At 38.4% G+C, this 12069-nt stretch overlaps 1 protein-coding gene across 2 annotated transcripts in view; it reads right to left on the bottom strand.

Moving 5' to 3' along the window:
* Positions 1–12069, bottom strand: part of GCH1 (GTP cyclohydrolase 1) — a 44654-nt gene that overhangs the window by 9842 nt on the left and 22743 nt on the right. For both annotated transcript variants that reach the window (XM_012758030.2, XM_012758029.3), the window contains exons 2-3: positions 7210–7319; positions 2420–2475 (exon numbers count right to left, since the gene is read on the bottom strand). In XM_012758030.2, coding sequence (XP_012613484.1) covers positions 2420–2475; positions 7210–7319 — 166 coding nt within the window. The remainder of the gene's footprint in view (positions 1–2419; positions 2476–7209; positions 7320–12069) is intronic.

Here is a 12069-nt window from a genome sequence, read left to right as displayed (position 1 = left end):
ACACACCATTTATTCAAATTTTTTACAAAATATCTAGAAGTAATATACACTCAGCTCTTTGGCTTAGTGTTCTATTTTATTCTTAAATTTTAATCCTATTAGTATAAGAACAAATTCCCATGCTAATAATCAACTCCTTTGTATTGTTTCATAAAAGCTTAATTATTTGAGATCTTTTCCTTTCACCAGGAAATGAAATAACCAAGATTCTTTCCTTCTACCCCCCAGTTACCATTTATTCCATGATCTTACTGAGCCACTCTAGGGGCCATTTCCCATAAAGTGTTAATCAAGGCCTAACATGATCTACCAAGCTTTTTTATAATATGAAAACTATCCACCTTTCACATATGGACTGTCTGTTACAGGCCCTAGCAGTGCCAGCATTTCTATATGGGAAAGGTATAGGGTTGGCAATCTTGCTGGAAGGAAGGGCACCAAAGGACTGGACCTACATACAGCTATGTCTGCACAGTAAGCACTCTGATTTTACTTAGACTGTATATTATCAAATAGTGAGAATAACTACTTTTAGTAAAGATGCTTTTATTCACAGTTGACATGAAATTGGCTTTACTTATTGTTTGAGAATAAGTTCCTGGGGAGGGAGTTGCTAATAAAAAATTACATTAACAGTAATTACCCCAATCACTATCACTACCCTTTCTCAGACACTTTCTGGCACTGCCGCCAGAGACAGATCACTGCAGAAAGCCAGGATGTTCTTGGATTGTGTTAAGAGGCTTATTGGGCCGCTCAAGATGGCTCAAGTCTGTAATCCTAGCACTCTGGGAGGCTGAGGTGGGAGGATTGCTAGAGGTCAGGAACTGGAGACCAGCCTGAGCAAGAGCAAGACACCATCTCTACAAAAAAATAGGAAAATTAGCCAGGCGTGGTGGTGTGCACCTATAGTCCCAGCTACTCCAGAGGTTGAGGCTAAGGCAGGAGGATCACTTCCTGAGCCCAGGTTGAAGCTGCCGTGAGCTAGGCCTGATGCCACTGCACTCTAGCTGGGGCGACAAAGCGAGACTCTGTCTTGGGGGATGGGAGAGAACTTTACTGCAGTGAAGCAATTAGAGCCATATTCTTTCATGGTGCCACATAGCCCTGTCTGGTGGCCAGGCTGCTGAGCAGGAATGAGGTCAAAGACTAGGGAAGTTAAATTTCTCTCTTCTACCCACTTTATCCTCAATCCCTAGAGGATATAAATGAGAAAATGGGAGTGAAATCAAAGTAAAAGAACAGCTGTGGAGGGCAGCTGTCAGATTGCTGGGGTGGTTTTTAGAGATTCCAACACAGAACTGAGAAAGAGTGGGATCCCCATTTCAGGACCATGATGAATCCAAGTGCCTAAGCAGAGAAGGAGCAGGACACAGCACCATAGAATAGTGAATTGGCTGCAGAAAATCATTTCTTCCAATTGTGATAAGGTCACTATAACCTCAATCAAGTTATTCAAACTTAGCATGGTTATTTTTTTAAAAAAAGAGGGGAGACACTCACTGTATGTTTGTCACCTTCCCCCCTTCATTTGTTCTTACCTCTCTCAACACACATGCACATACACACACCCTTCCCTCCCCTTGTCCTTTCCATCACCCAAAACTCACTAACTCTATACAGTGAAATTATAACAAAAAAGGATACTTAAGGATAATAAAATAATGCTGGCCAGAATCTACCAGAGATACAGGAACACAAACCCTCACATTAACTTCCAATTAAACATAGATGACCAGGTATGCATATCACCTCTCCTTCCTAAAACTCCAATAAAAATGGGAGCAAAGGAATTTTTTTTTTAAGGCATGAACCCACCAGATAAAGAATGGAAAAGATGACTGTAGCAGAAAAGAGAGAAAAAGAGAGAGAGTGAGCATTGTGTCACAGAGCAGAGCTGAGCAAAGCCAAGAAGGCGCAGGCTTATGTTTGCAGAGGCAAAAAACCTAGATGTGAACTGACTGGCCCTCTGACCAAAGAGATGCCTGGAGGCACCCAGGCACAGAGGGAGGCAGGATGGAGGCTGGGGGCCCCACATGGAAGTTTGATTAAAAGTCTGAAAACAGTGCAGTCGTGCAGTTAGACCCCTGCCCACATTTCTTCTCCCACTCCTCACTGTTAGCTAAAGCTCCTTTAAACGACAGGGCTGGACTGAAGGTTCTCTCCTGTCAAGACTGTGGCAGTAGGAGGGTGGGATGTAGGGGACAGGCAGGCGATGGGGGATAGAAGGCAGGGGCATCTGTGTTTCAGGCCCTCAGTGTGTTTGCATCTCTGCAACTATAAATGTTCAGCTGCAATGTGGCTTCCAACTCAGATCCATGCTGGTGGAAAGAGAAAGCCTGATGCAACAGGGTCTCAGCACACAGGGGCAGGTCCTATAAACCTGTTTTCCTATCTACCACACAGTCATAATACTTACCTTGCAAGTTTGCTGAGGCCAAGGACTTGCTTGTTAGGAAGATAACCGATATGGACCTTCAGAGAAGAGACAGAAACCATGAGCTAAGTGAAAATACAGTGCTTCTCTATGACAAAGTAAGGAAACATAGAAAGAATATGGTGTTCTTACAAGTAGTATATTCATGATGATAGTGTATCTTTAAAACATCTATTATAGAAGCTTTAAGACTTAGAAAATGAAGTACTTATGAGTATGTTTTAAATTAATAAATTCAGTAAATATATGTGTGTGTGTGTACATATGAGTCCATTAATCAAATGAAAAATTTTAAGTATGGCCATTCTAGGACCCTCCTGTATACCGAAACCTGCACATGCTCCAGTCCAGCAGAACTCTCACATAGAAAAAGTCTGCCCTCCAGACACTCGAGTTTCACATTCCGAAAATACTGTATTTTTGATTTGTGTTTGGTTAGAATAAAGCCACGTATGAGTGGACCCCTGCAGTTCAAACCTATGTTGTTGAAGGATCAATTGTACAGCCCTGGTATTTCCCTGTGAAGTTAAACTCTGGACACAAATCTGAAAGTCTTTCCTCTAAGGAGGGGAAACATTCTCAAGTAAAGGCAAATGATCTTGCAGCCACATTAAAATGTATGCAGGAAAGCCTCCTTTAAATGGCAGATACTGTAAATACAAATATTGCCATTCCATGAATCACAGCAGCTTTAAGAATCCCACCGCAGAGCCCTGCAGCACAGAAGGTCTCTGTGCCCTTTGGTGCTCAATCTTTCTGGCAGGAGAAAAGAGGCACAGCTACCACTTGGCTGGGCAAGAACCAATACCTTAAGAACCAAGTTCTTATAAGACCTACTATAAGGCAAAGCCATTTCTTTCCTCTTAAAAGGTACCAACTAATATGTAAATGTGACCTCTTTTTGAGCCAAGTATTAAATATGGGAACACATTAGTTCTCTAAAAAAGTTAATAGAGTATGGTCATTTGTAGGCAATCAATTAACCTAATATAAAATGAGAGACTCATCTGCATCATGATTTGCCAATATTATTTCATTTGTTCATCTAACATTTACTGTATACTTGTAAAAATTGATCTATATTAGTACTTAGTGATTTTTTATCCCCATCAATTAGTGCTATGCTTTAGGAGTTTGAGAATTCCATCTCATTGCCTTCCTGTTCGGCAGGAGGAGAAAGTAAAGTAGTACCTGAATGTTGGGTATTTCAAAGCACAATTAAGAGTTAAAACTTTCCCATGGAACCAAGGGCTTCTGTACCTCTTGAAATTTTTTATACTTATATGCAGAACTATTTGTTTACTGTTTATACTATTTTTGGTCTTCTTTAAGACCCTAAGTCATTTAAATGTTCATTTTAGAAAATCATCACTAAATAATATATATATATATATATATATATATATTTGGGGGGTGGGCCAAACCACATGGCTTTATTATACACTTGTGGACAAGGTTCTGGAGCCCCTAAATAATATATTTTAAAAACAAAGTTAGCAAGAACACACACACACAGATAATCACAGCAGAAGGTAACAGGATATAACGGTCAGAGGAGTTTAGGATCAGTGCCTGGGTCTGGCCCCCAGCTGGGCCACTAACACTCTACATCCTCTTGGACAGGTCATAGGCTTTCTGGGTCTAAATTTCTCACCCATAATAAAAGACAGAGATGAGTGCAAAGGTTCCCTCCTTATTAATTGTGGGATTGCCAGACATGCATGCCACTTGATGTGATATAATAGGAAATCTTCAGCGCTCCATGAACTACTTTTGCCAGAAATGTTTACCCTTAATCTTATAAAGCCTTAGGTCTAATCTAGTTTATAGGAATCAAGAGGTTGAATGGAACAAATTCAGAAAGTGGGATACTCCACAGAACAACTGGCCTAGTCCCTTTAATAAGATAATGTTATGATGGCGGTTAGAAGAGACTGTTTTAGAGGAAAAGAGACTTAGAGTCAGGACCAAATGCAATGTAATTGCAAATGTGTGACTCTTAATTAGATTGTGTTTGAACTAACCTACAGCAAAACATTTGAGACAACTGGAGAAATTTAAAATGAGTTATTAGATGCTATTTAAGAATTACTGTTAATTTTTTGTTTGTGGTAGTGCTACTGTGGATAAGAAAATATTTTAGAGATGCATATTAATTGCTAATGTGTGTAAAAAAAAAATTTTAGAGAGGCTGGGTGTGGTGGCTCATGCCTGTAATCCCAGCACTTTGAGAGACCAAGGTGGGAGGATCACTTGAGACAGGAGCTCGAAACCAGACTGGGCAACAAGCAAGACCCCCCATCTCTGCAAAAATAAAAAATCAGCCAGGCGTAATGGCATGCACCTACTGTAGTCCCAGCTACTCTGGAGGCTGAGGCAGAAGGATAATTTGAGCCCAGCCTGGGCAACAGAGCAAGACCCAGTCTCTAAAAGTAAAACATATATATATATTTTTAATATATATATATATCCTTAAATATTATATATTTTAGAGATGCATATTAATTAGTGATGAGTTATGCTGTCTGTAATATACTTTTTCAATATGTGGAAGGATTTATTGCTAACCTATTAGATGTGGTAATCAAACTGAGGTCATGTCTCTAAAATATTTTTTTGTCTTTTAGAGAGACATACTGGAAGAAATAATATGTTTGAGATTTGCTTCAAAATAGTCCATTGGGGATCTATATATAACAAGAGTGGTCTTACATTAATAACTGTTGAATCTTGTTAATGGGAACATGGAACTTTATTGTACTAGTCTTCCTATTATATATGTTTGAAATTTTCCAACAAAGAAAAATGAAAATTTCCATAATAATAAAGAAAAGATAGAAAGATAATAAAAGATAGAAAGATAATAAAAAAGAGAGATAGAAAGACCAATACTATTACACAAACAATAAAATACTAAACCTAAAATTAAAAGTGCCAAGTGTTGGCAAGGATGTGAAACAGCTAAAACTCTCATTACTGTTGGGAACAAAAATTAGCACAGTGGCTCACGCCTGTAATCCTAGTACTCTGGGAGGCTGAGGCGGGCAGATCATTTGAGCGCAGGAGTTCAAGACCAGCCTAAGCAAGAGTAAGACCCTGTCTCTACTAAAAAAAAAAAAAAGAAAGAAATTAGCTGGACAACTTAAAAATATATATATATATATAAATTAGCTGGGCATGGTGGCTCATGCCTGTAGTCCCAGAAACTCAGGAGGCTGAGGCAGAAGGTTCCCTTGAGCCCAGGAGTTTGAGGTTGCTGTGAGCTAGGCTGACGCCACAGCACATTATCCCAGGCAACAAAGTAAGACTCTGTCTCAAAAAACAAAAATGTTGATAGCAGTATTGTAATAGCAAAACAAAGGCAACAAAACAAACGTCAACCAAGGGCATAACAGACAAATAAACTGTAGTATGTTTGTACAGTGGAACAATGTATAACAATGAAAATAAATGAACTACAATAACAGGTAATAACGTCAATCTTGCCATGTGGAACAAAAGAACCCAGACATAGAAGAGTACATGCTGTACTTTCCACTTACATAGGGTTGAAAAACAAGCAAAACTAATCTATAGTGTTAGAAATTGATATACTTATTACCTATGGGGACAAGGGATGGGATTAGGACTTAAGAAGGGACATGAGGTGAGCTCCCGGATGCTAATCATATTCTATTCTTGATCTGTGGGGTGGTAAGGAATACCTTTAGGTCTTGTGCATTTTTCTGTTTTACTTCTTTAAAAAAGTGAAAAAATAAAATACTTAACAAAAAAATGAAGCAAATGTGAACACATTTTCTGTAAGTCTTCTGTTAAAAATTATTAATAAAAACTCAAAATAAAATTATGATGGGGTTGGGGGAACAACACAACTCTGTGTCCTAAACCTACATGTTATCAAAGGTATGTTAACTACAAAAATCTAGGTAATGTACTATCTAGTTTGCATTGGATTCATTTTTACTAATATAAAAAAGATTGGAAACAAATTAAATCCACTAATACCATAACCTCTGTCACAAGAAATTCTGTAATCATTACCGTTCATGTCATGCCCTATGCACATACATATATCTTGGATCAAACATTATTCAGTCAAAATAAAGCAAATCAAGGGCAAAGGTTTTCAGAGCATATGGTAGCTACCTAAAAAGATAAATGCTACTTTAACCTCATTATTTTAACCTATGAACATGGTATTTAATATGAATGGCTTGCCCTGAAGGCTTTCAGCTACTTTGTTTTTATTCTTTCAATTTCAAGTTATTAGATTAGTCAGGTTGATAAAGAGCAACCATGTATTTATAATTGCAAATATTGGGATATTAGAAATTAGCAGCTAACAATTTTAAATATAATTATTCTGATTTTAAAACTTACATTATGCTTTTTTTTTTTTTTTTTTTTTGAGACAGAGTCTCGCTTTGTTGCCCAGGCTAGAGTGAGTGCTGTGGCGTCAGCCTACCTCACAGCAACCTCAAACTCCTGGGCTCAAGTGATCCTCCTGCCTCAGCCTCCCGAGTAGCTGGGACTACAGGCATGTGCCACCATGCCCGGCTAATTTTTTCTATGTATATTAATTGGCCAATTAATTTCTTTCTATTTATAGTAGAGATGGGGTCTCGCTCTCGCTCAGGCTGGTTCTGAACTCCTGACCTCGAGCAATCCGCCCGCCTCGGCCTCCCAGAGTGCTAGGATTACAGGCATGAGCCACTGCGCCCGGCCACATTATGCTTTTTTAAATCAGTAGGAAGCAAGAAAGAATGTCTTACCTTTCCAACAAATGGAACTAGATGATGTTCACACATGGAAAACATATCTATGTCCTTCACAATCACCATCTCATCATGATCTTCATCAAATATAGCATCATTTAGGACGTCTGAAATCAGAGGCTTGCTTTAGTAACATTTCCAATTTTATAGAAAGATACAAAGTAGAAAAGCTAACATGGTAAATATGAATAGACAGTCAACATAAAAAAGAATGTTAATCCTACCTAAAATACCAAGGGAATATAAATTAAAACTAGTTATTTTTCTCTATCAAAGTAGCAAAGTCTTTTTCTTTAAATAATATTTTTAAAATCCTTGATACAGTGTTACATGAAAAATTCAGGATTACAAATACATACACAGGATGAGGGAGAAGGAGGCAGGGAGAAATTATGCCAAAATAAAACAGTGGCTATTTCTGGTGGTGGAAATGGACTACTTTCACGTTCTTCCTTACATTTGCTTATACTTAGTATTTTCTCCATAATGGATATATAGAAAACCACATCTAAGAGCCAGAGCTAAATAATCTGAACCACGTCTAAGATGCATATTAATAGCTAGTGTGGGTAAGAAAATATTGTAGAGTGGCTGGGTGTGGCGGTTCACGCCTATAATCCCAGCACTTAGGGAGGCCAAGGTGGGAGGATTGCTTGAGGCCAGGAGTTCAAGACCAGACTCTGCAACACAGCAAGACCCTGTCTCTACCAAAGAAAAAAAAATTATGATAATTAGCTAGACGTGGTAGCATACACCTATAGTCCTAGCTATTCAGGAGATCGAGGCAGCAGGATCCCTTGAGCTCAGGAATTTGAAGTTACAGTGAGCTATGATCGGACCACTACATTCCAGTTGACAACAGAGTGAGGCCCTGTCTCAAAAAAAGAAAGACAGAAAGAAAAGAAAAATAAAATTTTATTTTTTTTTTTTTATTGCACTGACTTAGCCTCAACTATCTCATCTGCAAAAAGGAAGGTAAATTAGATAATGCCCAAGGGAGCTTTGAGTTCCCTAACGGTCTGTTTCTACAAGAACATCCTATCCTGGAGACCAAAGAGGGACCAAGGGAAACAAGGTACAACCCCCACCATCATGATATAGCCATGGTATTGATAAAAGGCAGGGACCCAAATAATGCTGAAGGTAAATGCCTTGTGACATGGAAAATTCTTCAGCTCTATTGTCAAATGAGAAAAGAAGCTACAAAGAAGTACAGTATGATCTCATCTTCATAAAATAAATATGTACATAGAAAAAACTGCACTGATATCTGGACAGGTTGGCAGACTATTAGATACATCGAGACACCTAGCTTGCGATTTCATGGATTTGGGGAATACTCAATATGTATACACAGTATCATTAGAGAAGAGATGAGACGCAGAGAGCTTTGCAGCCACCTACAGCTATTTCCCTCGGAAAGGCAGGCTGCAGAGCGAGTCACGGGAAGACGTGCACATGTCCACCCACACTGCCTGACCTTCAGTGGCTCCACTGCTACTAGAATAGGGGCTCCAGATATTGAGTCACCATGTAGACCACAGTTATCATCCCCTGAGTCAGGCTATTCAGAGAAACATTTGACTGTGCTGCTGAAAAGTCATTAGAGTAAAAACAAAAGTGAATGTGGGGAGTTCAGACACACAGAAACAGACAGACACCCTGTTAGAAGTGGCTGGTAAAATCCAGGGAGCAAAACGCTTAGTGTCATTCTTTAGTAAGTATTCCTTCTCCAGAAGCAGTTTTCTATTCTGAATTTTCTGCCCAACCTTCAGTCATATTTCTGAAAGAAGTCCAAAAATAGATCTTGAATGTTCCCAAAAGAATCCTGGATGCATCCAAGATTTTAACGCAGTATTATTGCCATGCACAGCTTACTAAAATCTTTAGTCACACAAGAAGTATTCCTGAAAGTAAAAACAAACAAACAAAAAATATTCCTTAAAGAAAGAACAAGAGAGAATTGTTAAATATAGGAAGCATTTGTTTTCTCTGGCAAAGAACAAGAGCACCCCCATTCTAAGCTCTCATGACAGCCATATGGTAGGTTACAAATCGGCCCTTGAGTTAGGCAAAGAACTGGCTCCATCACTTACTAGCCACTGAACCCCGGTCAGGGCACTCTGTGCCTCAATCTTCTCAGCTGTAAATTGAGCAAAAAATAAAGTGCCTACTGCACAGGAGTACCATGAGGATCAAAGGAGCACATGCTTCCAACTACACAAGTGGACTCAGTGGAGGTTGTTGTTACTACTATTATCATCATAATTAAGATTGAGGGAGCTGCTAAGCTATGTATTCCAAGCACACCAATGTACATGAGAATTTAAAAAGCAATACACTAAAAAAAAAAAAAAAATCCCAGGTGGGCTCTCTGACTATTCTGTGCTTGAACAATGCCATGCAAATTGGTCTGGGACTGTATTTCTCATGCTTCCACCTCTCTTTACCAATTACTAATATTTATCTACCATCTGCACAGGGATAAAATTTACACTTGCATCATGCAGTTTTTGAAAGAGTACATTGTTTGATAGCAGGGCTTATGACACAAGAAGGCAACAAAAGTGAATTTTATAATTATAAAAGGGTAGGAATGTGTAAAAGTATTAATAAATAAAGGTATTACATTTATTTTACAATAATGGAAACAAGTTTTTATTAAAAAGCAGAAATTTTTTAGATACATAGAGATTTTAGAAATCTTTACTTAGAAACTAAGTAAATAAAAAAAAAAAATTTTAAAAGCAATAATTTGCTTGTAACCGAGTACAGAAAGGGAGAAACAGTAACTTGACAGTGAAGAAACCTGGCAGACATTACCTTAACCAAGTGATCAAGGTTAACCTCACTAGTAATAAGAAATATTGATATGGCGTAGCTCCTTATAGGATATGACAAGAAGGACACATCTCTGTGGTATTCCTCCCACAAACTGTAACTGCCGTCTAATTATCAGACAAACTGAGGGGCATTCTATAACAAACCTAAACAAGCACTCTTTTAAAAAGCATCAAGGTCATGAAAGACACAGAAAGACTAAGGAACTGTCAGATTGGAGGAGACTAGAGAAATATGACAACTAAATGCAATGGAAGAACTGAAATCCCAAATAAAGTGTGTAGTTTAATTAATAGCATTATATCAATATTAACTTCTTACGTGTCGATAATTGCATTAATATCATGGCCATGTGGGATGTTACATTAGGGGAAGCTGGAGGAAGGGTATATGAAAATTTTCTTTGTAATTATTCTGTAAGTCTAAATTATTTCAAAATAAAGTTTTTTTTAAAAAGCAAAAGGACAATGTCCACCAACTGGAATGTATAAGCAATGGAGTACTGCTCGCAATAAAGTGGAATGAACTACTGATGCAGGTAGTGCCATGGCTGAATCTCCAAAGTATACTACGTGAAAAAATTTACATACATCAAAGACTACTACCTCTGTTCTAGAAAAGACAAAACTATAGTGATAAAAAGCAGACAGGTGGTTTACCAGGGTCCAGAGAGGTGGGAGAGAGGATTTGGCTGCAAGCGGGTAGGAAGAAACTGTTTGGGGTGATGAAATGGCCTATATTTTCATTGTACTGGTAACCATATAGCTATATATCTATCAAAACTTACATCATACATGTAAAGTTGGTGAATTTTATTGAATATGAGTTACACGCTAACAAAGCCAAACTTAAAAATATTTTTAATATTTTTTTTAATTATAGTATAGTATGCAACCTTTTGTGTAAAGAAAGTGGAAAGGGGAGATATGAGCACACACACACACATATGCTTATCTGCAAAAAAGAAACACTGGAAGGATGAATTAAAAAGCTAATAAAAATGATTATCTATAAAAGACTGACAAAACAGGAAAGATGGGATATGGATGAAAGTGAGACATCTTTGAATATAATTTGTTACGTAGTTTTGACTTTGAAATCATGTAAATGTTTTACAAACTCAAAATTAAAAAGAAAGAAAAAGAAACAAACTAGTGACCCTCACGCGGCTTACTGCTTCATGTGGTCATGGAGCACTAATGTGTTGCCTGTATCCCATTTCATTAAACTGAATCCAGACTATAAACTTGACCTAGCCACATCATTTTTCTTCAGTAATGAAGTTTCCCTGCTATATTTACTTATGTTTTGCTCCAACATATCTAAAAGCTACCATCTGGGGATAATAAGAACAAAACACTATCACAGATTGTTTTAATTTCCTGCCTGTTATCAGCAGCAAGAAGGTAACCCTGGAAACGAGGATTTACGGCATTCTATTTCCTACCTTCGGTCACAGCCACAAAGGAAACCAAAGCAGCCTCCAGAAGTTACAGATGTCTCCAGCAACCCCACACAATGTCAGTTTTCAGGTAAGCCTTCCTCGATAATTAAGCAATGACAACAAGTAACACTGCTAGTCACCATCCCTCAAGTATCTCGTCTGCCAGGACCCCGTTTCTGAAAGTACAGGAGGCAAGAGAGGCCCACAACATGAGCCCCAGTACTTATTTGAGTATCCTCTGAAACAGTGGTTCTCAGACACCCCCCCACCCCCGCCAGTGGGCCTGTTCAAACCCAGATTTCTGTGCCCTACCCCCAGAGCATCTGATTCAGTAGGTCTAGGTGGGCCTGAGATTTTGTATGTCTTAAGTTTCCGGAAGATACTGATGCTCCTTGGGGAGCCCCTGTTTTGAGGTATTCCACGTTTGTGCTGCTACAGAGAATCTTCACATCTTCAAAAGGCTCCTACTCGAATATGTAGCTATCTACTGAAAGACAAACACAGACCTGTTTCTGCTGGAGACTAAGGAGGGAAAAGGTAAAAGAAAATTTCTGGAAAGATTCCCCCAAAAG

This window comes from Microcebus murinus, chromosome 6 (genome assembly GCF_040939455.1).
Source record: "Microcebus murinus isolate Inina chromosome 6, M.murinus_Inina_mat1.0, whole genome shotgun sequence".
NCBI lineage: Eukaryota > Metazoa > Chordata > Mammalia > Primates > Cheirogaleidae > Microcebus > Microcebus murinus.
Note: the sequence above shows the minus strand (reverse complement) of the source record. Positions and strands in the feature narration are given on the sequence as shown.